At 40.4% G+C, this 27,982-nt stretch overlaps 1 protein-coding gene across 1 annotated transcript; it reads left to right on the top strand.

The window, feature by feature from the left end:
• The first annotated feature begins 1,606 nt into the window (after positions 1 to 1,606).
• Positions 1,607 to 8,710, top strand: rhoub (ras homolog family member Ub). The gene is made up of 3 exons (XM_042413442.1): positions 1,607 to 2,047; positions 4,050 to 4,108; positions 6,447 to 8,710. The coding sequence occupies exons 1-3, from the start codon at positions 1,831 to 1,833 to the stop codon at positions 6,900 to 6,902; spliced, it is 732 nt and encodes a 243-aa protein (XP_042269376.1). The 5' UTR covers positions 1,607 to 1,830; the 3' UTR covers positions 6,903 to 8,710.
• Positions 8,711 to 27,982: the final 19,272 nt, after the last annotated feature.

Below are 27,982 nucleotides of genomic sequence, written 5' to 3'. Positions count from 1 at the left end.
TCCTTTAAAATAAGTCAGAATCGGTCATTACATACATTATAGTATTATGCTGATTATTTTGTATTCTTAAAATAATTAAAGTTTTAATCTTGGAAAAATAAACACGCTGAAAAGCTAAAAAAAAAAATAAGTGAAGTGTGACTTTTTGTGATAGATACAATATGGCAATATGGCTCAAATCTCCAATACTTGCCTATGACATTATTATAGACGTGTTTTATATTCACAGTAATATGAAAGAGCCTGGACTGAAATGTTATCACTTCAGTAGAGGCTGTAAATGGGGTCCACATTTAGAGAAATTATATTATACAATGGCCCCTACTGTGGATTTTGCGTTTGTACCCCCAGAGATGGAGCCTGCAAGGGTTCAGATAAATTACTGTCAGACCACAAACTGTAGCTACAGTAGTCATAGGGGTATCATATTAATTAGAGCAACAACAATTAGTCAATTAATCACTTAGTCATATGACAGAAAATTAAGCGGCAACTATTTTCAAGCAAAAATACAAATCATTCCTTTGTTTTAGCTTCTCAAATGAGAGGATTTGCAGCTTTTCTTTTTCATGTTATAGTTGATCTGAGTACCTTTAGGTTTTGGTTAGTCAAAACAAGCAATTTGAAAGTGTCAAAAAGAAAACTGTACAGGCATATCTTGCTATTTTCTTACTTTTATAGTCCAATTAGTCAACACATTAATTTATAGGCTGTGTTGGATGTTTCTGAAACTTGGTACCTTGTCTGTTTGTCGGTCTTGGGTTTCTTATTTACTTTTGATTTGACCTGTATGGACACATTTGATTTAAAGTTAAGATGTTGCAAATGCTTTTACAAATGAAACTTGTTAAAATGTGGCTTTTGGAGCCATATGGTGATAATGATATGCACTACTTGACCTACAGGTAATCCATGTCTGTTTTCTCTTTGCTGTTGCTTCTAACCACAAGGAGGCGACAAAAGCCAAGACATTATTTCCATCCCTCTTTCCAAATGTCCAACTTGTCTGACTTTCCACTGTACAGTTTGAAAAACTACCCATCAGAGGAACAATTACTTTTAAATTAGTAAATTCCTTTCACAAATTTCACCATCTTTTTATCTTGTACATTCTCCAGTAGCTACAGTTTTTGGCCACTGGCTGTTCCTTCAAGGCTCAGCTTGCTACCAGTTAAAGTAGGTCAGGGGGTCTGAGTGGGTTTGAAATGTCTGCACTTTATGTCTCATGTTCAAAATGGACATCAAGGTTGTCTTTTTCTTACAGGACAGGATAAGTCTGGACTTGCCTACACTGGGTCAAACTCACTGACCTCACAATAGGTCGGCCCTATATGACACAGTTGGTTCTGCTGTGTAGTAGAGATAAATGTGATACATAATACATTAATAAAAGAGATTTGGGGTGTATTTTACAATATTATTTTCCATTGTCTCCTATCATTTCACAAGTGTCCGGTAACTTACAAGTAATCTTCAAAATGTAACAGTCTCAAAAAGGATAAACATTTGGTTTGACATCTCCAACCTGTGTCTGCTTGGCTCTTCAATGTTGGGAGGTGAAGTGGGTGGGATTAGTCAAATCAATCTGGCGATATAATGCCTTGGACCCGCCCTCGCATTGTAAACTGCAGAGAGGCTGTGGTTGTGATAGTAATCTGCCACAGTGGCTTTGGCAGCACGCAGGACCGGAGGAGGGGTTTTACGCACGAGTCCCACTCACGACCATAAGCATTTGACAAACTTGTGTAAGAGAGGAGAAGCCTGTTCTCATGGTGGGTCCTTCATCTGCCCGTCGAGGACACCGCTGGAAGTGAAGTGCTGGCTGATTGAATGTCACCTCCAGTCACCATGGATTACGGACGGACCATGGCCCCTCCGGTGCCCCCGCACAAACCCAGTCCTGCCCTGCCAGGGCAAGCGCAGGAGCGGCTGCTGAAGTGCGTCCTGCTCGGCGACGGAGCGGTGGGCAAAACCAGTCTGGTGGTCAGCTACACAACGAATGGCTACCCAACCAAATACGTCCCTACTGCATTTGATGACTTTTCAGGTAAGCAAAGTGAAGATAATGCTATTTTAGACTCTTTAGACAATTTGCATAATGCACAAATAATCTAAGAAAATAATGTATAGTTATTGTCTAATACAAGAAACAGCATCTCTGGTTTTCCTAGAGCAGATTTATTTTCCACAAAGCCCTGTCAGTTTTTGGAAGGATTAGATAGTAAGACCGAATTGCATAACTGTGTAGATCGGTGTATTGAGATTGGAGCCTAAATTGGGGTGAATTCTGGTGAATTAAACTTTAATGACATTAAACAAAGCTCTGATGAGCCCGTATAATCCTCTTTATTTCCAATTCAATTCACTTTGTTCCTACCTGCCTGACAGTCTCACTTAATTTCCCTGAACTCTCCTTCAACTTCACGTTTTCAGAGCACCCGCCCATTCTGCCAATTCCTCCGTTATTCCACTGTTATGATAGATGTGTTTGTGTTTCCTATTATCTGTCTTCCATCAGCGTTAATGTACATGAGTTATAGTCCCTGATGTAGCCAGGTTTCCATTTGGCCTGGTTCCACTTTCCAAACTGTTTCACTAGTCCCAGCAAGAGTTGTTTACTGAAAAATAAGCAGAGAGAACAAAATCCTTCAAAGGTGGCACTTTAAACTGATCAGTGTTCACATGAAAAGAAACACCTGTGACCTTTATTGCTTCATGATCACATCCTCAGCCTAATCCACCTAGACAGCCCTTTTGTAGCTTTTCTTTTTGAAAGTTCAAAAACTTTACTTTGTTAGATGTTCTGTCTATAAATGCAAGAGTATTAATATATCAACTTTTTTTATTCTTATTTGGTATTTAGGGATTTTTTTTTTCTCTGACATTATGCTAATGAGTAGTAAAACTAACAACTTGGCTAACATAAATCCCATAAAACAGTCCCTGGGAACACACACCACCTTCAGATGAGCCATGGCTCAACCTTCCTGTACAGAGCAGAGAGTGTCTCTGGTTCACGGGTTTTGGATTGCACAACTCTTTCTATTGTTGTCAGCCTTGACCCCTTGAGCCCTCTCAATCTATACTGGAATGGGCACATCTGTTGCAATGGCTCTGAGGCAGAGATTGTCTTTCGCCCGGCCTGACAGAGAGTAATTGTGCAGTTGGGGCCCTTGCTGGTGATGTCATATCTCGGTGCCCAGAATCAGAGTGTCCCCTTGAAAGCTGACTTCTGAGCATTTACGCAAAGGCACAGGTGGCAGAAACGTAGAGAAGCGGGAGGCTGGAGAGAGGGGACGATGAGACAGAGCAGAAAATCAAAGAAGTATTATATGTCAGGGATTAAGAAATGATTACACAATGGCAGCTCGCTCTCATTTTCCTTTTTTTCCCCTCCTCCCTCTCTTTTCTCCTCTCTTTTGTCAAAGCTTGGTGCTATGATGCCTGTCCTACTACATGAGTAGTTCCAGCAAACTCTTTGATCAGGTGGTATGACCGACCATACACTCCAGGCGTATTGTAAATGTTTCCATGTGCCTGCTGCTCTGCATTGTGCTCACTCTTCTGAAAAGAATAAATGGCCTGTAATGAAACTCGCTGTAAGATGACTCATCCACTTTTCCACCAATCTGGAAATGAGGCCTATTGGAAGAGAGTCACTGAGCAAACAAAATCAGCTTTGTTTTTACCCCCACCATTAGACAACGTTGGAATGGCCTCTGTCAAAACACAGCAGAGAACAAAGCTCACCGAGTGGTCCGAGCGACAGTAAAGTGTTATGGTCTCAACAGTAACTGGCAGAGTGGGTGGGCGAGACAGAGCAGGCCGTCTGCTAGCTGGAAGAAAAGAGCAGGGGGTCTTTGTGTTTTCAACTGGCAGGCTTTTGTTTATTCCACAGAATATTCTGGTGGGTCGAGTGTGTGTGTGTGTGTGTGTGTGTGTATGTTAACTACCAAAGTGTCAGGTGGGGGCTTGGTATACAGTTTTAAAGTTTTTAAGTCATGTTGACAGCTGTGACTTATTTTCTCTGTCTGTTTCTGTGTCCACAGCTGTGGTTCAGGTGGATGGAAACCCAGTTAGACTACAGTTGTGTGACACTGCAGGACAGGTGAGTTTTATACACACACTGACAGACACACGCATCACCTCTGGATTACATTGCATGTCGTTGTTACACATAAATGTCATATTTTAGCAATGCTAGCAGCTAAATGAGTGGTAGTGTCCTGTGACTGAAATATCTCAACAACTATTGGATCGACTGCCATGAATGTTCCTCCAAAGATGAATCCTACTGACTTTTATGATCCCTTGACTTTTCATCTAGTGCCACCATGAGGTTGACATTTTTTTATTTTTAGTTACATGTCTCGACAACTATTGGATGGATTGCCATGAAATCTGGTACAAATATTCATGTTCCCCTCAGGACAAACCCCTTCATTTTTCATCTTGCACAATCATCACGTCAAAAATGATACTTTGGTTTATGACCAAATACATGCAAAACTAATGACATTCCCTTCAGCCTCAGCTGTAATTTGTGTTTAGAGCTAATTGGCTAATTTTAGCATGTTAAAATGCTCAACTAAGATGGTGAACATGCTTAACGTTATACATTCTAAACATCAGCATGATAGCACACTAAAATCAAAGCATCACTGCGTTAAATACAGCCTCAAAGAGCCGCTTGTTATATTGCATTTGTGAATTGTTAAAGCCTTTTTCAAATTAATTGTAAACCGAACACCTTCGAATTTCGGGCTGTTGATCTGATGGAACATGTAATTAAAGGATCACGCCTTGAGCAGTCAGTCTTTTGTTATTGTTTTGATTGAGAGATCCGTAGCGGCAGAAATTACATACTGTGCCTTTAATAGATTAAACAAATAATCAATTAAAATAGATTTTTAGCTGCAGACATACTGTTGTTGTAGTTCACTCAAGTTGTCTTTGCTTTCTTTTTTTCCTTAGGGCTTAATATGGGCCTCTCACTATTATTTCAGGTAGTTCACTGGTGTAGAAATAGTAGAATTCCTTGTCTCTACTGTCATTCTTCATCTGGAGTAGGAATAACACTGCTCTATAGAATAGGTTTAACTTAGAGTGGTGTAGTAACAGGGTACTGAAGGAGTGGGAGAAGCCAGTAGATTAGACCGGAGGTGATATGATGCATAAGAACGTGAAAAATGATTTCTTTCTGCCTGTGTCTGTTAAGGACATGGTGGTACATGAAGCTTCCCAGGCAAAGTTCATGACTCATTATTATGTTGGTAGGGAAATCTTTGGAGGAACAGGTTGTGAAAGTGTTTTTCTCTCTGGGGCATGGGTGGTTGTTTCATAATCCAGCCCAACAGAAGCCTGCCCTGGGAGCAGCATATTTGACATTCACAAACCCTCCGAGGGCACTGCCAGTTCTACGCAGAATCAAAGACAATTTGGCTATAAAGTGGGTTGAGGCATTTGAACAAGCCCCTAATACACGTAAAACCTCACAGCATGTTGCAAGCTGCACACAGTGCTACAACTGCACGCACATATACACACACATACAGACAAGCTTGGGCAAATATGGACAGATAAAAGTCATCAAACACTTACTGTACTGATGCAATTTCATAAGAAGGAAACCCAGAAATGGGTTGGGTGTGCCAAGAAAAAGAGATGACAGAGTGAGAGAGAGAAAGCCGAAACAGAAAGACCGAAATGGTCTGGAGAAAAATGATAACAGCTGCCGCCAAAGCTGATAAACAAAGTTGCTCCTTACTCAGAGATGTTGATATGTCTGTATATTCTGCAGATGGACCTACGTCATCAGATAGCAAAGCAAAGCCAAAGCTTGTGTGGGAAACTCACAAGTTGATTAAGTGTCCACTGCATTCGCTGAGCCTTGAACCCACATGTTCGCAGTTTAAATTACTGATTGTTTCTGCAGATTTGGCCTGCTTTTCAAAATCAAAAGGTGCTGGCGCAGAGTATTGTTTAGGCATAGAGGGATTAGCAAATGTGTGCTGGAAAGGAGAGGGTTAAGGCAAAGAGGGAGAGGTTTATGTCGAGTTTCTGCCAACTTTAATCTGTGTACTCAAGGATGTGGGAGGCCCTTGTTAGTTAAAGCTGTGTGGCTCCATAGTGTTAATTTAAGAGATTTACTGTAGATGATATAAATGAGTAGGCAGGGCTCATGTATACATTAGCACAATATAAACACTATTTAGACAGCTTGTTATTGAACAGTTTATTGGCACAATTCCCTTCCTTGTGATGCTATGGTGCTGAGTGTGAGTGTGTTGACCAGTGAGGGGCTTGCTGAAGTAAAGTAAAGTAAAGAGCTAAATATAAAATGTTTGTTTAATGTTTTTTATCAAATCATGAAGTAGGAATACAGGAGAATTTTCCTTTGCAAACACAAAACCACATTGCTCAGTATCTGTCTCTGTCTCCAACAGGATGAGTTTGACAAACTCCGCCACTTCTGCTACAGTCGGACCGACGCTCTGCTGCTCTGCTTCAGTGTGGTCAGCCCAGCTTCCTTTCAAAACGTCTGGGAGAAATGGGTCCCCGAAATCCGCCGCCGCTGCCCTCTCACACCCGTCCTCCTCGTTGGCACACAGTGCGACCTGCGGCAGGACGTCAAGGTTCTGATCGAGCTGGCGAGGCGGCGGGAGAGGCCGGTGGCAGAGGAAGACGCCAGAGCGCTGGCAGACAAAATTGGGGCAGTGACGTACGTCGAATGCTCGGCGCTCACGCAAAAGAATCTGAAGGAGGTGTTTGATGCAGCTATCGCTGTGGGGCTGCGGCAGTCTGACAGGAGAGCCCGGCGGGAGAGGAAGGTCCGCAGCACAGCTGATAAGATGAAGATGCTCTCAAAGTCCTGGTGGAAAAAGTACGTGTGCGTCCAGTAGGGAATGAGAAGACAATCTTCCTGTGTCCGATGATAAAACTGGAACTTGTTCAGGAGGACTGAGTTGGATATAAGGACTTCTGTTTTCAGGCTCACCTGGACGACCCCAGATGTGTCCAAAAATTACTTTGATCAATGGAGCAACAGTTCAACAGAGGCAGAGCATTTCCTCTGGGCTGTAGTGGTTGCAGGTTGGGCAGAAAACATCCCTTCCTGATTTCTCCTGATTTCTTGATGCCTGAAAGACTGAGAGGCTGTAACCACTGTCTGCTCCTCAGAGCCAGTTTGAACTGTTAATATGACTTTGACCAGCATTCAACCAAAAATTATGGAGCTAATAAAATTTTATGGCGCATGATGGAACTGCATATCATACTGGACTTGTCCAAAGGAAATGTGAGCTGCCTTGGAGGGGAGGTGTTCAGACGGTGATGTTATGTACTAAAAGTATACTCCTCCTTTATGTCTGGTTTGGTACCATTCTTTAACAAAGTATATGATTTTATGTGTTCTACACTGTAATTCAGCCCCCACCACCTCTGATAGATATCTTTATTTCACTGAATTCAAAACATGAAGTTAATATAAACTGATCAGCTTAAATGCTCAAATCAAAGATGCAATTATTTCACTGCAGAAAATCAAAACCAGTCACACACCTTGTTTTCTTAAATCAGAGAAATCTCAAATGACAAAATAGTAAAATCTGCTTCTGACCAGATTTATTTTAACTTGTCTTTTGGATTACAATCAAATGTATATGAGTATAAATTTTTATGAAATCTATGAGTTCTTGAGGATGCGTACGACTGGTTTGAACAATGCATGTTGTACTTCTTCTTGTAGGGATTTCTCTACACCAGCCTGTGTCTGTGCCACATTTGTAAGTGTTGATACAGATGTCACATTGTTAGTCGAGCCACACAGTTAGAGGTCTGCAAGCTCCTCACCAATACGCACCTACTGGATTGATACTATAAAACGTTAATGAAAAGAATAAAATTCCTGCACAGGATATTAAACTAAAAAGATGTCTGCTGTAGGTTTTGGCAAACTGAGACATTTCAGTTGTTCACTTTGACTGAGTTTTTCATAAAACATTGTCACTGTTACAAGGTTGCAGCAATAAGTTGCATGGTGCCACTGTACATTGCACTTATCACACACAGTCCAAACACATCACTGCCATGCAATGGCCTTTGGACCAGTGGTGTGAAAACTTAAGAGTAGGGTATACGATGAGTGTTTACCTCCTGAATTTTCCTTTTAATAGGTGTCTGAGCAGGTAGAGCATTAGCGGTGCTGGACTTTAATCAGTAGCAGAAGTGGCTGCCTTGCACTACACCACTGGTTTGGATGATCACAGGGTCTTTCTTTGTCATTATAGTGAGGGCCTTAAACAAACAATTATCCATTTTTGTCGGTCAGTATATTGGAGCTCTCTCCTCTTCTGAAATTATACAGTAAATGAGGTGAAACCACCAAGGAGACTGATTCTATGTTTGCTTCTTATTTTTCAGAAGCCTGTCATTCAGCTCTGTCTATTTATCTGTTCCTTCTGGGCCAATAACTGATCATCAGCAATACAGAGCAGATTTATGAAATGTCGTATGTCATTATGTATGTTACATAGTACTCATTTATGATGTTTGTAATGTCATCAGGATAAATCTGTGTACATATATAATTGACTCAGTCATGTCCAGTGCCTGAATGGTACTTTATGGTATGAGTGTTTCAGTTGATGTCTGAGCAGTTTGCTGAGCTGTATGAGAGGAACAAAATAAAAATGTGAAATATTTAACCGGTTTTCATTGTCTTCCATGGAGATATCTTATCTTGTCCATCACACTGAAGAGAAAATGATTAGATGATTAAGAGTGGAGAAGTGCTTGTTACATGCCTTGTTTCTGAGGTCAAAGGTTATTAGACTATGAATATGTTAGTTGACAGAGCTTATATGCTTTGTATATGTAAGAAAAAGGAACCAGGTGACTTTGTGTGAACTTCATGGCATGAAGACAGAAATTTCTAACCAAATGTAGGTTAATAGTTTATTGTCAAATCTGTACCTGGTGCCTTACAAAACTTTAACATACTTAAAGCAGAGAAACACATCGAACTTTGTTCATAAAGATACACTATCAGCAGACTGAAGGAGATCTCTGAAAGAGATCACTATCTACTATATAGACTGCTATTTCATTTTATGTTTGCCATTTTGTACTGTTATCTGAATGTCTATTGAGAATTATTATACCCTATATAGAGGACTCAAATTACCATAAAGAGCAATGTAAAAAGAAGCATACAAACAACAGTCACTAACCAAGAGTTACAACTACCATCATGAACTGTGAGGACAAAAATAAAAAGTAAATGTAGATGACTGCTGGACGAGAGTAATGACCTGAGTAGTGTCCAAAATAGTTTTTTGATTTTGCCATGTGACTCACTGTATAGTCCTCTATATAGTGTTCCCTATGCAGTGAATAGTGAATTGTTAATAAGTTAACAATTTCAGATGCAGTCAGTTTCTAAAATTGGGAAAGGGTTAAATCTGACTTCAAAGATTTAGCCTCACAGGTTTTGTCGGCACCAAGACTTGTAACTATGCTGGATCAGATGATTATAATTGCCCAAAATAGGCTTTTCCTCCTATTCATAGTTACATGTCTACACCACAGTATACAACAATGGGCAGAGAATGACAGTTAGCTAGGTATCTTGTACTTGTTTAGAAGCGCTAATGATAGGGTAGGCAGCTAAAAGAGACTTTGTGTTGTCTGGCAGACTGCAGATGATTATGTTGTCCAGCCTCAGAGTGGGTGAAACTACAGTAGGAGTGGTGCCAAGTGGCTTAATTATGATAGTCACATTGCCTCCGCTTTCCACCAATATTTTAGCAAGAAACCCTACTGTTGTGTCTTAGCAAAGCAGCCATCTTGTGAAATGTCCTGTATACTGTGCCTGCTGTATCTCTGTGTGATTTAGCTGTGTGGTTTGTGTGTGTTTGACAGTAATACCTACCTGTCTACTAGAAATACAGGTTATTGTCTGTGGCAGGAACCTTCAACTGTCAGTCATGAAACCAACGGACAGGAGACATAATCAATGAGCCTGGAACACCTCTTAAATCTCACAGTGAGATGATTTGACTGTGTAGCTATGTGTAAGTGTCTTTCCACTAATTTAGACTGCTCTGCTTAATCCACATACCAAAACTATCCCCTAAGGTGCAAAAGGGAATTCACTACTTTAGAAAACAGGTGTGCTCAGTGTTAAGCAAACATACAGTATGTGGGTGTATCTGTGCAACTATATGTAAACATAAAACATGTCAATGAGCCAGCATCACCAAAAACCCCAAAGACTGTGGAACTGACAAAATATTATCATTCAGTGGTGATGTGACTGTATGCAATGGAGCCATTTCATGGTCACAGGTTTATGGGGGTGAAACCAACATGGCTTCCACTTTGACAGATTTAGTTCAATAGGGCTACACAGTTAAGAAAAGCTGTAGCTCTAGTTTCTGTCATTATTTATGAGGTCATAAGTCCAGTTCCTAAAGAACAACTCTGCCCACTTAAATTACCCTGCCACCAAGAAAACTGTAAAATTTAAAAAGATTGTTTAAAAAGAATCACAAATTCACACTATTTAACATGTGTAAATTTTATCTCCATACATTATGGTCTGTTTTTCAGTCTTCTCTATCATTTGTACGCATGGTAGAGAACACTAAATCCATTTTATTCTGGTTTATTTTGTTTTTTCCTAAAAATCTTAAAGGAATATGTTGACATTTTGGGAAATATGCCTATTCTCTTATTGCTAGATAAGTGTTAGATGAGAAGATCAATACTCCTCTCTATGTGATAGCAATAGGATCAATCTTCTCAGCTAACTCTCAGCAAGAAAGCAAAAAGCATATTTTCCAAAATGTTGAACTATTCTTTAAGGATATTTAGTCTAAAAATATTAAAATCAGCCTAAAATAAAACTAGTATGTGTGTAATTGAAGAATGTAAACTTCGTGTCATCAAACCTCCAATTCCCATAGACACTGACATGACCTCATCGTCCTCAGAGGTAACTATGACCCTGGGTGCTGAATAGTTGTAGATATCCCTTTTAAATGAGTATTGTTTGAGGAGATAATGGTATTAAATGGGTGACCCAGTTGGTTGTAACCTGCTTTAACTGTAAAATGTCAGATGGTTGTTGAACTTCTCCCTCCTGTAAAACCACTTCCTTACATAACTTCTGAGAATCATTTAGGTAACAACTGAACTCTGACTCCACATGAAAGAGCAGCTCCGTAATCAGTTTTGATGTCTTAAAGTTGGTGAAGGATTTCTCCGGCACCCCTCAGATAATTGCCAGCATAATGACTGGAGCTCAGCCCACAGGGCGGGATTAATGCAGGACATTAACTACGTGGGTCAGGTTTGTGGGGTGGGAAGACATCCAACCAGTAGACTGTGGTCCACTTTGTACTTTGTCTTTAGGATTAACTGTTGCCCAAGCTCTTGTAATGCGATGCAATATGTCTGGGGCCCTGATTAAAAGACAGCCACATATAGAGTTAACCAGCAATTGAGTACAGTTCATTATTCTTGACAGAAATCAGCTTTCAAATTATGCTGAAGACCCCAGACTCTCTCTCGTAACCTTCCTGGAGCAAAGTCTTTTTACTTCAGTGACTTGTTCTCACGTTCTCATATGTTCACGCTTAGTGATTATGACACATCAGGTTTACTAAGAGGTGAGAATGGTGTTAAGGTTTGTGTGTGAGAAATGAACTAGGTCATTTGACATGTTCATTTTCACACACACAAAAAAAAACTATGGGCAATTCTGTAGGTCTAATTGAATTTATTTCTTACTTATATTCTTGTACCTCTTCCTCGGTGCTCTTCCAGGTAAAGTATTGATGAAGATGTTTTAGTGAGCAGACACAAGTCACATTGACACCCGCCATGCTTTGCATCAGTCAGTACTCCTGAATAACTCCACATAGGTGGTGAGGTGCCAGTTTACATAGATAAGTAAAATTTTCATTCACATACTCTTCTTCCCTCTGTGCAGAATTTGGTGCGCATGGAAATAAGATCCATCCAGTTGGGTGGATGGGGAGGTAGTGACCAGCTACAGTGGTACAATGTTCCTCACTCCACTGTGTATTCCCAAATCCACAACCATGATATTATAGCCACATTTCAGTATATTCCCCAAGGGTTTGATTATTGGGCCTCTATCTGTACTGTATATTCTTCCTCTATTGGCCAAATCTGGCAAAACATACGTAGATAACATGTTCATGTATCATGTTCTTATAATAATATAGTAATTTGTGCTCCTTTGGTTTTTTATTTTTATTAAGATTTTTTTTTTTTGCCATTATCAGTCAGTGGGCAGAGAAGAAGGAAACAAGAGAGAGAGATATGAGAGAGATGACATGCAACAAAGGTCTCTGGCTGGAATCGAACCAGGGATGTTGCAGTTATGTAGCATGTACATTAGTCATTCAGCTCCTTTGTGTCTGTTTTCTAGGCAAAACACAACCAAATAAGACGAAACCATGTTGAACGAAGCAAAGAGTTTTAAAATTGTGGCCTCAGACAGATCACATTGCCTCTATTGCTTCAATCTATAGTCAGCCAGTGTCACAAAGATTTTTTTCAGCATTTCTAGGAACCATTTGTGCCCTGATAGACAGACATATTGCTATTCCGATTTATGGATCTTCCTTCTGTAAGAAAGCAAACCTTTAAAACGAGCTTCTGACAGCTTCTGGAATACTGAGTAAATATATAGTATGTTTGGGAGAACTTCTGTATAATGTTCTCAGTGCAGCAATGAATTTTGTTCTGACATTTGGTTGGCTGCATACACTGCAGGTGTCTCTCTCTCTATACACACGCCTATAAACACAAGAAGTCTGCAGCACTATGTTCCCATTCTCTTCGCTGATCATGTACAAGTTAGTAGGTTTATACTGCAAAATCTCTTAACTCATACAAGGCATACATTTTGTTTTCACTCTTACAAACATCTGAATATGGGTCATTGGTGGTCTTGTGTGACAGCAGCGTATTATTATATGGCTCACTGTATGTTTCAATGTAGTTCTCACCACCTGTATTATACTGTAATTATATAATGTTATGTAATTATATAGTTATACTGTAACAGATGTGGGGAATACAGAGCTTCTATACTATTGAACCAAGACAGGAAAGATATGAGGCACAGTAAATTGAAGGTCATTAATATCAAGTGTCTAGAGTCTATTAGGAAAAAAAGTGAAGGGAACAGAGATTACTTTGCAGGGGTTAGGTTGGTTTTATCCCAACAGAGCTGAAACATTTATTAATAGAATTTATGAAAGAATATTTAATCAGAGTTAAGGCTCTCTCCTTCCCTCTGAGGACTAAAGCTACTAACCTGCTGTTAGCTAACACTGTGGTAGCAGGAGTGGCCTGTCTGGCATGCTACAGTATGGCGTTGCTAGCAGGATTATGTTTTAATAAGCTTATATAAACACCCCCCACAGTGCGGTCTCATTATGGGAAGCTAATTGAGTCTCTCTGTGCCGGGGTCAGCGGGGCCTCTTTGAACAGCTCAGTGTTTTGCTATAAAGAGGCCCATCTCTGCCTCAAGAACATCTGTCCTGTGGTTTGTGGAACATGTGTCTTTCCTTCAGGCGAACTGTTTGGATGTCCACGTCGTTGCACTTGCACATGCAAATGTGACCGTGTAGGTGCTTCAGCTGTAGCCTTGATTTTCATCCACATCTTTATTATGAAAGTTACTACAAACTGTGATACCTCAAGCATTTTCTTTCTGAAGTAATTTTGCCATTTTGTCAGCCTGACATAGTTCTTTGTCCGTGTTTGAGTGCTCTCACACCATTCCTCTATTCCTCTGAAAGCGCCCATATAATGTGCAGCACCAATGATCATGTGAATTTTTTGCATGTCAGATTGTGCACTGAAGATTAGTGCTATGATGTAAATAGAAAAAAAGTATATGAAAGCAGAGGCACAACATCAATAGGTGTCATCCATCTGTGCTGCTTATAAATGAAACAAAGTCACACAAACTACTTTTTTGTTTCAGCTCAATCATTTTGGTTTTTATGTACCATGGACATTATGGAGAACGAGTGTGTAAACTTAATTTTTTTTTAAAACGCACTTACAAAATGTCCCACCAGCTAGTATATTCTGTGTCATTTCATGTTGTACTCTGATTGGTTTGGTCTTGGACATGGGGTGTAGCAGAAGTCATATTGGGAGAATTTGGTCTTAAATTTGTGTCAGAACTTTGCGGCTGTCTTTGGTCATCAAAGCTCCACATCAGCTGTCAGTGCACATGTCTCACAGTGCAGTCAAAGACCACGGTTTTGGATTGACAGCCAAAGATTTCACCACGTTTTTCTCACAAATGTCAACTTTCATCCCAGAAAGCCCAAAATCGCAAGGGAGCCTTTAGTTTCCTGTAGATTTGCTTGTGGTTCGGTCTGTCCTAATGCTTATATGTTAAATTTTATTGCTTATTATGTTTATCCACACTAGCAGCGTGGCTCTAGGGATGGTAATATCTCTCAAAATATTTTGGATGGACTGCAATTTTGTGATCCCCTGATGTTACCTCTAGAGCCATAATCAGGTAGACATTTAGTTTTGAGTCAAATATCTTGACAGCTATTGGGTTGATTGCAATGAAATTCAATACTAACATTCATGTCCCCCTCAGGATGAATTATAACTTTGTTGATTCTCTGACTTTTCAATTAGCCCCATCATCAGGTTGATATTTTAATCTGTCCAGTACTTTGGTGTATGACCAAGTCCTGAAATTTCCATCAGCCTCAAAATGCTAAATTTGCACCTGATAGACCTGGTAAACATTATACCTAATGTATTTAGCTCAAATAACAAATAAAAAAAAAAAGAAAAGAAAAATGCTATATCTCCATTGTGATTTCTCCAGTTGTGGATGTAGAGCAGTACTGTAAACAACGTTGTCATTGTGGTTCATGCAGTTCATTGCTTCATTCACACACAACTGCATGTGTGTGCTTATCACGTATGGCTTTTACAATGTATTGGGTTTTTGAAGAGGTAAAGACAGAGAGAGGTTGTATAATTACATTCTGTTGTTGGCTGAACATACAGTTTAAAAGATAATTAACCTGTTTTAGATACAATGTGATGACAGAAGTGGCTCCATATCTGTTCCTTATCTCCAGCTCTGCCACACAATGGAAACTCTTCTCCAGTGAGGATTTAATTTAATCATTGACTTGAGTTATGTCAGAATTTCACACAAAGTCTTTAAGGTTTCATTGGTAAACACTTTGGATTTATATTCTATGATGTTCAGTCATTAACCAGATGCTCTGTGCTTCTTGATAAGGAGAGCATCTGCTGTTTGCAGAGCTTCTCAAGTTGCCTGTTACTGTACTTGGTTTCGGCATTTAGTGCCAGATTGTATCTGGGGAATGAAAATGAGTCCTTCCCTGACTCCAGTAAGTGATACTGCTGATGAAACTGGAACGTAGGAGTAAAGACTTTAGGGTCTAATTCAATAAGGTTTTGATTGAGAAACCACCTTTTTAATGTTTTTTGTACTTCCTCAGTGGATATTCCCTGGTTTGAATCCAACTGTATGTCTGATGTCACTAACTGAGATTGTGATTGGCTCACAGCTGCAGCCCACTTGGCTGATGTTATCTGATTGGCCTCCAGAGACATACATTGTTCTCTGTGTAGAAACGGCTCATGTAGTGACCTCATTTACTCAGGGACATATGTGAATATTTTTCTCTCCTTTCTTCTTTGTCTCGTTGTCCTTTACTGTTTATATCTCTTTACTCTGTGCTTCCCCTTTCTTTCTGTTGCCTCTATCACGTGTTCTCTCTTTATCAGTTTATTTTGTTGGCGTTCCCTCATTCTCAGTTTTATCGCTGACAGCCCGCAGTGCTTTGATCTCTCATATGGGACAAATAAAGCTACAGAGGGTGTGTGTGTGTTTGTACTCTTGTATCCATATGCATACACACATTTATGTCCCAGCCTTGATGTTGTCCCGTCGTTCACCACTGTTTGGACTGCAAATCCAATAGCCTTCAGTTTGACTGATTTACACAGGACAAAGGCAGCTCAGATAACACGCAAGTGACTCACAGGGTTTAATATTGATCGCACACTGTGACTGTTTCCAAACCTCAGAGCAAAAATTACATTATCAAGAAAAGTGCAATTTTATTTCCAGAGTAAACAAACGCCAATGAATCAGTCTGCAGTTTTTGTGGTTACTGATAATGTTGGAGGTGGAAGCTGATTATTTACCCACCCCTGTGACTCATTAGTGGACTGACCAGCTCAACAGGACCAATGTGCCAAAGTGTACCTTGTTGCAAAAGTAAACATTGATAATTTTTTTCCACACATGCAAGATTGTGTGAGCTTGTGGTTATCAATTCTTACGAGAAATGTTGTCCTCCCAGGAAAAATGAAAGCATCAGTTGTTTCAGCTAGTGTGCAAAAACATTTGTTTTTGTTCAAGTGACAAAGCCCTCTGGCTGCCCTAGAAATGACAACTTCTTTCCATCAGATGCAAAAGAGGAATAAGTGTGACATTGTTACAGAGCCACAAAGCCTGCAGAGGGAGAAGGTTGGGGTGGTTGGATGGGTCGGACTTTGACATGGGAGACCACTGTTTGCTTCCTGTTTCCTTCCGACACTAAAGGTTAGTTTCCTTTATCCAAGACCATGATTGTTCACTAATCTTAAACAAAGTATTTTTTTAACAGTGACGACAAAGGTCGCCTAACCTTAACAAAGTAGTCATTTAAACCTAAACCACAATGTTCCCCAACCCTAACCGAGTCGTTTTCTGTGCCTAAACCTAACCTAACTTCAACCATAGCCATGTCAGATCATAAAACACTTTTATTTGTGCAACAGTAATGGTTTTGGAAGACGTGATGAACAGAAAAAATACCTATATGAGTGTCTGAAATTGCAACTATAAATTATATAATTTGTGGTTTAATTTGCACTATTTGTTGGAAATGTTTCTGATTGGAACAGTTTATCTAGAGAAAAACACTTATTAGATATTGCAGGTTTAATAGCATCATATTTCCTTCACATCCATCAACTTTTCATCTTGCAGTGATGCAATGAAGATATAAAGTTTACCTTATGTTGATCCATTTTAATAACCGGTCAGTGTCTGAAGCTGGGAAATGTTACATTCCCTCATCATTTGTTTCAAACTGTTTGAAATGAATCATTAATTAAAGAGACTGTGGTGTCTTTCTCAGTTCTTTGGCACTGGATCAACACATATGCTTGGGCTGAGGAGATGTATCTTTACAGGAAACAGAACCACTCATGTCCAGGGACTCTGTGTCCTCCTCTCTGCTCTAATAGACACATGAAATCTGGATTTGGACCCTTAGAGGCTTTAGCACTGCAAGCCCAGACCAAGCCAGCTGTTGGCAGTTACAGGGCCAGTTACGTAAGCATGTCCCTCTCTCCCTATGCAGCCCCGGCTCCTTGCCTCACGCCACGCTGTGCGCAAAGCTCTTTATCAGTGACTGAGATAACACCTGCAGAAGTGCTCTACTTCCCTGTCCCTGTGCAGTGGAGCAATTTTACAGCCCATTTGAAAAACAGGATTCAACTTGTACCTTTTACGTAGTTTTAGTTCTTCCCCGCTTTTTCTTCTAAACGTTTTATTACAGGTTCTTTTCATTTGTGCTCTTATGAACTGTCTCTCTGCCTCTTTGTCCTTCTTCACTCTTGGCAGTCTTCACTTGTCTTCTTTTGTTTCTTCCACACCCACACTCACTCACTCCCTCTTTTCACCCCCCACTTCACTCTCTTTCCAGAGTTGCCCTTTATCCCACTTCTGAATATCTGCATTCACTCCTCCAATCGAATACAAAACACAATGACTTATTCTTCATACCCTGGCCAGCAGAATGACCTTTACCTTCTTCTCTCTTTGCTCTCCCAAGTCCCTTTCTTTTATATCTTTTGATCACTCTCCATCTCCAAGTTACACCAACTTTCAGGATATTTTCTTTATCCAGTACTTTCTTCTATGGCGTTTCTTCTATAAACTTCATTTGTCTTTACCAGTCCACCATTCATCACCACTATCAAAACTACTAACACACACTCCTGAATCTGCCAGACCTAGTCGTCTCTTATTCCTGACAGTGAGCTCACACTGAGACTGTGTTTGTCCACTCAAGTCAAAAGCAGCGCTGCCCTCAATGATTGATTGCTCTGTAATCCCGCAGTAACAAAACAACAAACAAAATCTCTGTTTGAGCGTGTGCTGCACTGAACAGTAGGTAAGGAGCCCCAAGAGACGGATCACATGACTGGTTGTCCTGATGATCATCACTGTCCCCCTCTTTCACCAGGGGATATAAATGCTTCCATTTTTAGTGTTTAATTGCGGAAGCATTACCGTCATCCACAAAGACACAGCCGCCCTAACTAGAGCTGAACTACCCACAGTGACCCCGCGACCTCAGCCCCCAGCAAGCTTTGAAACCTGAGAAAGCAGCGCCGACCTCTGACCTTCAGCCTACCACCTCCCACGGTAACAGCAGCACCCCCCCTTCTCCCCCTTTCTCCCCCTTTGGACAGGATGTGACCTATCAGGAGGGCTCTGTAGGAGGGCCTTGACCCCAGACACTGTCCAGACTAAGTGTCTGAGACTGGCAACCTGACAGCAAGATGTAAGAGGTTCAGATAAGTGTTGAAAGAACAATAAAATAAACTGTTTATTTAATATTGCAGCTTATTTACTATTAATTATGTACACTTTAAATAACTGCTGATCACTTTCCAGATTATTTACTTATCTACCTTCCAGACTTTTTAGATTGCCATCTGATTCCCTATGTTACTTTAAAATAAAATCCTTTTATTTTGGTCAGTTATGTTATTGTTAAGTAGTTAAGCAGTTGAAAGTGATAGATGTGAAATCGCTGCACTGGACCACAAGGCAATGATAACGTATCTTTGACAACAGACAGACATGATGTTAACTGTGATGGATTACTGATCTCAAGCAAGTTTCAAGTGTCTGCAAGTTGATTTTCATAACATACTGAAAAGAATGGAAGCAAATGGCTGCCTTGCATACAGTAAAAAAACATGCAGACATCCACTGCTTCGAAGAAATGAAAAGTCTATTTGATTTGTTATTTGATTTGATTTCAAATCATGGATATTCAGTACAATTTATCAAGCACAGATTCCCTACAGTGCTTGAGCCAAAGTTTTTTTCCAGGTTACTTACTTTTTTACTGGTCCCGCTTTTTACTTTTATCTTTTTTTCAATTGTTATTGTTTCTATTCTTTTCAGTGTCCTCTTCTACCCATTCTGTGCACTCTCCCATCCTCCCCTTGACATTATGAATGTGTCCAGTCACTGCCAGTAAAGTTTATAAGAACAAACTCTCTTTGTGATGCCACTGGGCAAAGTGAATCCACATCATCCATTTGCTTTTGTCTCTCTGTTTAGCAAGGGCTTTTCTCAGAGTGCACCAATGAAAGGTAGTCAAACCACCATCCAAACTTCCCTATTCATTTCAGAAAATGGCTTTGATGCTTTTGATTGAGGTGTTTTTGTCCGACTCCTTTTCAGTTTCGACTGTTGATTCCTTTCTGTGTTGGTCTGCAGAGCATCAGCCAACAAAACATCAGGAAGAGCTGAGTTGTTAAGAACAGGGAGAGGGTTTGGACGCGTTGGGAACAGGGTCATGACGTCTGGTGTGTGTCAGCAGCAAAGCTGCTTTCACCAGAAGAATGAGAACAAAGACCTGCTGGAGGATTTCACAGAGTCTAAGTACCTGCAGTTTAACAACGTGATTTGTTGTTCTGGTAAATGAAAAATTACCGGTTCAGTGGTTTAGTTTTTTCCTGCAATTCTCATTATGAAATGTCCTGAAAGTGGACTGTTCAGTAGTTTTCTGACTTAGTTTGTGTACATGCACATTTTAGCCAGCTGAACCTCTGAGATGAGTTAAGGGAAGTTATGGAAAAGTAAGCAGATCTACTTAAGTACTGAACTGTTGTGCAGTAATTTAACTTGACTTCAGTATTTACATTTTATATATGTTTATATCCACTACATTTCAGAGCTAAGTTTCAGAGCTAAGTTTTGTACTTTTTATGCCTCTACATAATTTGACAGTTATAGTTACTGTGTTGATAAGAGTTAAAGGTACTCTGTGGATTTTTTTTTTTGTAAACTGCTGATGTTTATATTCAGTGTTTCTCACTAAAATACGGACTCATAAACTGGGACAGGGACAGAAACTATTCATTGTAAATGAGACCTGGCTTTACAGTCCAGTGACACCCACTGAGCTAGAGAGATGCAGAAAGCACCCAGCAACACTACAAGGGAAAGTTGAGAAAAGCTCAACTTTATGTCCTCTGACCCGGTGCCAGCGACAACCAACGAGAGCCAATCACACTCGTTTTGATTCATGTGGAGACGGAAGCACAGCGTTAACTAATCCACTCCACTATGTGAAATAACTCTAAACAAAACAGAGGAAAAGCTGATCATCACAGTCTCTAGTTTTTCTACAATGTGTATTTAACGAGCTGCCAAGACCCTTAAAAGAATGACGATGTGTGGAAACAAATCGCCAAAAGTGTTGGTTCATTAGTATGGCAGCTACCTCAGAAAACAACTGCCCAGTCGGAGTAGAGCATGTAAATTACGTGCTCAACACAACACACCCACAGAATTACAGATTCATGAGAAACCAGACTGCCTACAACTTTGTATCCATATATAGTGTGAACACACTGTTAATAGCATGTTAAATGCATTTTTCCTTTTTGCATGCTGTGTTTTTGTTTTCCTCCTTGCTTAGGTTGGCACATTGCTACATTTCTGACCTTTTAAACCACCACCAACTGTTGATCAGTGCAATGTTTAAAATCATCAGCATTATTGTGTATCACATCACCATGTGCTAAAGGTAACAAAAAGGTAATCCACTCTTAAGAACATTGCTCCACAGCACTACTAGTGGTCGAAACCTCCACAGGATACCTTTAATGACCATATTGTACCATGCCAGGGAATAGGCATGTGGGAAAGCCTGCCAATATGTACTGCATTCTTACTGGTGTTATTGTAATTTACGCTGTGTTCTGCAGTGTTTTCATGTACTTTTCCACGTGTCATCCCTTCTTATACAATTAGTTCCCAAGTGATGTGTGCAAGATTGGTGACGTTCTCCCTGAACTGTTCAAGTTGAAAACTTCTCTTCCCATGTTCGCCACAATATGAAATACGATGCAGTTTTATGCGTTAAAGTAAATTACCTCTCAACAGTATATTTAACAGTTAAGATTAGTTTCACCTCAGTGAGCTACAGACAAGAGTCACTCTGCTGCACAATGAGTCCTACTGCATTTTAAGTGCTTGACTTGTTTTATGTGACATTTAGCGGGTATAAAGGCTTAAAAAAAACAACAAAAAAAAAAGATATTTTTATTGTAACAGACATTGAATGAATTTGAATTCTTCTTTCCAGTTGGGAGTGAGAAGGATGTATGTCGGTAAGCTGATCATGTAAATGTTTCCCTCAAGCTTTACCTCCAAAACAATGACAAAAAGAAGGATTGGATGTGATGTGTGTTTTACTTTAGTAAAAGTTTGAATGGAAGACTTAAACTTGTACATACTACCTAACTAAGATATATTGTACTTCTGCTACCAGTGGTTGATAAAGTGAGTAGGCAGATGTTCAGTGTCTCAGCCAAGGTTGAACAGCACACATGTTAATGGACACATGCTGGCCACTATGGGAATCAAACTGTGTGTGTGTGTGTGTGTGTGTGTGTGTGTGTGTGTGTGTGTGTGTGTGTGTGTGTGTGTGTGTGTGTGTGATCTCTCATATGGGACGCTGGGATGATGGGAGTGAACCGGAGAGAGAAAAGGAGGGAGGGAGGGAGTGAGGGAAGGACAGTGAGATACAAAAAGTCTGGGAAAAACAGAGGGTGGGAGAAAGAGAGCGTAGTTGACAGTGAGGGAGTGTGATGTGAGTGAAAATGAGAGAGTGAATCGAAAGTGGTGCCATGTTGCCCGGCTGTGGGAAAAGAGTCATATGACAGCTGCAGCCAACAGCCGAATCCAAGGAGAAGCTGTATTTATTGTTTTTAAGGTTTTTGTAAAAATGAGGATCAATTCCAAGGACAAAGTGAGGCTTTATTCTCGAAGGGATTTGAGAGGGATGGAGACAGAGAGAGATTAAATACCTCCTTGCGGCAGCCTCCTAATTGGTCTCATTACTGTGTAACTTCCTGGTGAATGCAGGCCGTTCTGACCTTGGCCTTTGAAATATAGACCCATGGCGTCTCAGAGCTGCTGGCCGAGGGAGGACTCGGAAGAACAACCACTCTCTCTGTCAACCAGTGTGTGTGTGTGTGTGTGTGTGTGGATATATGTGAATGAGCATGATGTGTGTGCTTATGGGTGTTATTGTGTTTCTTGCCTTTTGCCCAAGAAAGAATAGGGCATATGTGGGAGTTATTTGTGATCCGTCTGACGCAAATCTGGTACACTGACACAGAATCTATTTCCATGTCCAGTCTGCTGCTGATATGAATACTACATGAGGTCTGAGCCCTGGATTAGACAGCCAGTGAGTTTCCCAGATTGATGGAGGCTGATGAGTGTTGACGTACTCTGTGCTTAGACCTGCAACTTGTAAATTTCCCCTTTTTTTTCTCTGCACATTCCTCCCCCCTTATCTTTTCGCTTTTTCAGCTCAAACAGGAGCACTGAGGCAGTTTTACGATGTTTTTCTCTGCTGTCACACACAGTGGATGCTTGTCACTTGTTTGAGTGAAGGAGTGCAGGGAAAAGTCCCTGAGGCCAGTCGATGTCCTGGCTCATACACAACCCAGCCTGTTTGAACCCAGTATGAACAACTGTTCTGTAATTGTACATCACTTACACCATTCTTCTAAATCACAAAATCCATCCATCTTTTCCATCTTTAGTTTAATGTTCTGTCACTTTCTTTTTCACTGCCCCTAGTTCCCTCTTTCTTTAAATTTCAGTCATTTCAGCTGCTCTCTATTAACCTACCATTATATTCAACCTTAGACATAGTTGTGGTAAATTTGAAGAAGTGATGTCTTTTACTGTATTGAAACTGAAATGGTCTGTTCTTGCAGTTTTTGTACATCTACAAGAAAAATAATTGCGATGTGGATTATGTTCAGTGGCAACATTTTTCCAGGGAAGGAAAGTACTACGATTTCTTCAGGTGCATGATGTTGACTAGATTGAATACGTTTCAGCAACACAAACACATTGTTTAAGGTTAGGGAAAGATAGTGGTTTTGGTTAAATGTTACCGTTATGAAGAATACATGGTGTCTCATACTTCAAGTCACTTTTGACTTTTTCAATATATAACCAAGAACAAAGAACACTTGCACGCTAAATAGAGGCTCCCAAAAAGGCAATTTACTGAGAACAATTACAAAGTTTGGACTTCATCAGGTAATATTCAGCATGTAGCCATGACGTCCATATATAGACTTCACCTGATTCGACCCAGGTGTGGATCACAGGTTGAGTCAATCGATTACATCGACATATAGGGCACATATCAAGCTATTTACAATATTTACAACCTGAAACTCAAAGCTATCAACTTCATATCCACTACAAGGGTACAATCAAATTCCCTGACAGAAAGACCATCTGAATATAGTGATGGAGCAAGTAAATGTTATGGGTTACATCTTATTTCACCAGAAGGAATAGATCTATTTATACAAAAAGACTGCTGCTATAAACCCACTTAACCCAAAAATATATATAATGGTATACATGAGCAACCGAACACAGTAGATGATGAATCATCAGAGTAGGAGGGTTAGGAGATACAGTATATCTCCCTTTGGAGGTTTTCTTTCTTCACCAAGACCATGAAATTTCCCTAACCTTAACCAGGTGCACTGAGTTCCTAAACATAACCATAAAAAACATGAATCATGCTTTAGTCCCTATGAGCGGATATTGTTTGAAAGATTAGATAATGTAGGGAAAACAAACTAAATACTGTATGTTGTCAATAATCATTCAGCCACTTAGAGAATATGTTTATTACAAATGTTTTATGTGTTGACAAACTGTTGTGTTGACAAAAAAGGTAATTTATGTGGCATTGCCTTTCTGTCCACTTCTTCAGCTCTCTTTTATTTAAATATTTGCATTCTTTATTGCCCTCCATTTTTTAAAGAGATGAGCACTCCTCCGGTCATTACTCTCTGTTTGCTAAATTATAATGAATTATGCAGCACATTCTACCTCATTTCACATTCATTTCCCTGTTTGCCTTAACAGTAGGCTTTACCTCTCCAAATATCTCCCCTGTCATTCACCAAAAAGCACACACTCATTCTATCTATTCCCCCTCTTTCATTTAGACATCCTGCCATTCTGTGTAGCCTAAAATGAATGTTTGCCTGGTGACTGTGTTGGCCAGCTGCTGCAGATGTCTCAGTGGGCCTATAGATAGACTCTCTCTAGACTGGCAGGCCAATCTCCGAGCTGAAATCAGCTCATCAAACTACACACACACACACACACACACACACAGGGGAAATGTGGCACGGTCAGGCAGCACTGCTTTCAGTGAAATCCAGATGGATTTAAGGCTGCAAGACATATCACACAATACAAAAAAACCCGGCTTGAGTCCCTGTTGCTTGATATTCTATAATATATTCAAAGTGGAGAATAGAAGCAGTTTTTACATGGCAGTATATCAAATACCGTAGTACCCTAATTGTAGTTATTAGTATCACGTTGCCGCCGAGTGAGTTAAAGTTGAGCCAAAGCACTGTTAGCCATGGAAAACTTGAGTCCAAGTGACACCTGACATCTGTTTAAACAGTGTTGTCATCAGGGTGTCTGTCTGCTGTTTCCACCTGGGTCTGTCTGAATAACAATGTGTCTTTATTGTACCAAACTGGCTCACAATCTCTTATCTAAAATAATACAAGCCCTGGGCAATCAGCTGACTGCGGAGACTGAACATTCAGTGCAGTTAGCTTGTGGAAAAGAAACCAAAGAAAAACTGCACGCTCCTACATGTTATTGAAGAAACATGGGTGGGATGCTATTTATAAAGATATTATACTGAGTATGTTTGTGTTTTTGAATGGATTTTTTGTTTTGTTTGATGGAGGTGGAACACAAATGGGAACGTTTGGGGGGTTGTTGGGGGGGTCAGCTGGTGGGAATGAGCAGCAGGTTGACGAATGACACAAAGTCTATCTGTGTCTCTGTCAAAGAGCCTTATTTATGAGTCGTGGAGCGTAGACGCAGATAAACAAGAGGCGGCATTCTCCTATCCCAACATGTCACAGCATGGAAAGACAGTGTACTGTATGTCCGCCCTTATGCATTACCCCATCCTTCCATCAACCACCCCTTGTTACATAACCCACCCCAAACCTCAGCACTGTAATGTACTATTCATCCACACACACATTCACACTCCAGTGAACAATGGACTAACTGATAGGCACACATGCACACAACCCACAGACCTTTGCAGTCAAAAGTCCCATATTTACTGTACTGAGCAGAATTTGCACATGATTTAGAATCCCCCATGCACTCTGTGTTTTATAGTCTAAATCTATTAAACAGACTTCTCTCAGACATTTATCCAGCACTCGCAGCTGCTTCAGACCCCACTGACTGCAGAGTGAATCACACACTAGAAACACCCAGTAACATAAATATAGTAAGATAAACACAGCCGACAAGCTGCTGGATGAGGCTGCTGCGTTATATAAAGCTGACGGCCTATTTAAGACATGGTGGCTAACGCAAATGCTGTCTCATCTCTTCGGCTGAAATTAGACATGCAACCGTGGCAACTTACACCTTACTACCAAAGAAAATATAGAAAAGATGTCATACCAACAATATAGTAAGTGATATAGTCTGTGAGCTGATGGAAAGTGGGCAAGGTCGGATGAGTGCTGTTTTATGGCCTGTTGAATGACAGAAGCCCCAGGCTGCAGACGGAGGGTATGACGTAACAAGGGGATATAGAAAAAAGGTAAATGATGGGTGCAATGGTGCGACTCCAGGCAAGACACTCTGGGGGGAGAAAAGGGGTGTTTGAAGAAAGGAGATAGTGGAGGACACAAGGGGGGTGGGAAGCAGACCAGGGGGGGCATAAAGAACCGATAAGGAGGTGGGAGTTGACATAAAGTTTAAAAAAAAAAAACAGTGTGGAAAGTTGGAGAAGAAGAAGAGGAGTGGGGGAGAGACGTTATCATAAATCTTTTGTTAGTGAAACAGATACAGGCCATAAAAACTGTCCCCAGAATGAATTGCTGTGAAATATACACTTGAGCCGCAGAAACACTCATCAGTATCTCTGACGTCAGAGTCTCTCAGTATAAGAGGGAGAACAGTAAATATCAGGCTGGTTTGGAAAGTGGTTTGTGAGGATTAGGCCTTTACAAAGGACACCTGCTTACCATAGCTGCCGCTGTGAAAGGCGGTAAGGCCATTTACTGGAAGTCAAGCACACACACCCTCTCTCTCTCTCTCTCTCTCCCTCTCTCTCTCTTTCTCCCTTTCTTTGAAGGGTTATTATGGTGAACCTATAGTGGACTTTGTTCTCCTATGTGACAGAGGGAGCCCCTTCCAGCAGTATAGATAAGGCTTAAGAGGCCTGTGTGTCAGTGTGATCATGGAACCATGTAATAAAAACAGCTCTGGAATGCCTGTAGATGTTCATGTGTTTATTTAAGTCCACTGACACACACACAACACACCTGAGCGGCCATAGAGGTGTGGTGATGCAACTCAACTTGACCTGACTAATGCAATCAACCAACTCTCAACATAAACATTATTAATGTACTGGGTTTGTGTGTGTGTCCATGCATGTCAAACCCAAAATGTGTGTTGTTAGGATAGAAGAGTGATTCTCAGGTGTGACATGACCAGTAACTAAAGGCCGACGTATTCTCAGGTTTGAAGGACCTGTCAGTTGACTACGTCTAAAGGCAAACATGTTTATAGCTGTTCCGAGGGGTATAACTTCACACACTTGCAGACAGTCTCTCCTGGAAGGTATTATTGGCATTGCACTCTGTTGCACACACAAAACGTGACAAAAGATGGCTTCCCTCAAACATATGCAACTGTGGAATCTCTTCTTCTTCGCTCTATTTCAGCTGCCAAACAACAAAACTGAGTCACAACCAACATCTGGCGAACGGTTAGACAAACACAGCCCAGTAAACATTAAGTTTTTCCCTTCCACTCTCTCACTCTCTATCACTATAGCCAAATTCACAACTTAGTGGCTCTACTAAACTGGTTATTTCTATTGTCAGACAACTTAAAAAGCATGAAATAGTAATTTGATCACAGCTCATAAATGATACCTGTTAACCAGACAAACAGTAATTCCTGCATTGAAATTAATACAAGTTAATGACAACAGCTGTATTGTGTGATTGCTATATTAATATTTAAAATGGGTGATCACAGAGTGGGATAGAGGTAACAGAAATAAAGCTGTCCCCTATCTTTACTTCACAATGTCTGTTTGTTTTTGTCCACAGTAAAACACAAGGTATCCATTTTCCACTCAGGAGAGAAAAACAAGCAATTTTTAAAATTTAGCCAGCTTAGTGTGGACATAGTCTGATATACAAAACATGTGATGGACATCACTCTGTCACATTTGTCCCCTGACTCCCTTGAGAGGAGGAGAATATGGACAACGAGGGCTGGAGAGAAGAGAGAGATTAAACACCCCTGCCGGGCCAATGAGGGCAAATAGGGGGCATGCATGTCACACTGCTGAGAGCAGAGCCCCTTTAAGCCCAGTCGCAGGGGTTTATCTCACAGCTCAGAACTGTAAACCACATATCAGCCTTCATGCCAAATATCAGATTTAAGGCTATATAGAGCATACATGTTACTTAGAATACTTCTTTAATGTTTTTGGCT

Source organism: Thunnus maccoyii, chromosome 6 (genome assembly GCF_910596095.1).
Source record: "Thunnus maccoyii chromosome 6, fThuMac1.1, whole genome shotgun sequence".
NCBI classification, from domain to species: domain Eukaryota; kingdom Metazoa; phylum Chordata; class Actinopteri; order Scombriformes; family Scombridae; genus Thunnus; species Thunnus maccoyii.
Note: the sequence above shows the minus strand (reverse complement) of the source record. Positions and strands in the feature narration are given on the sequence as shown.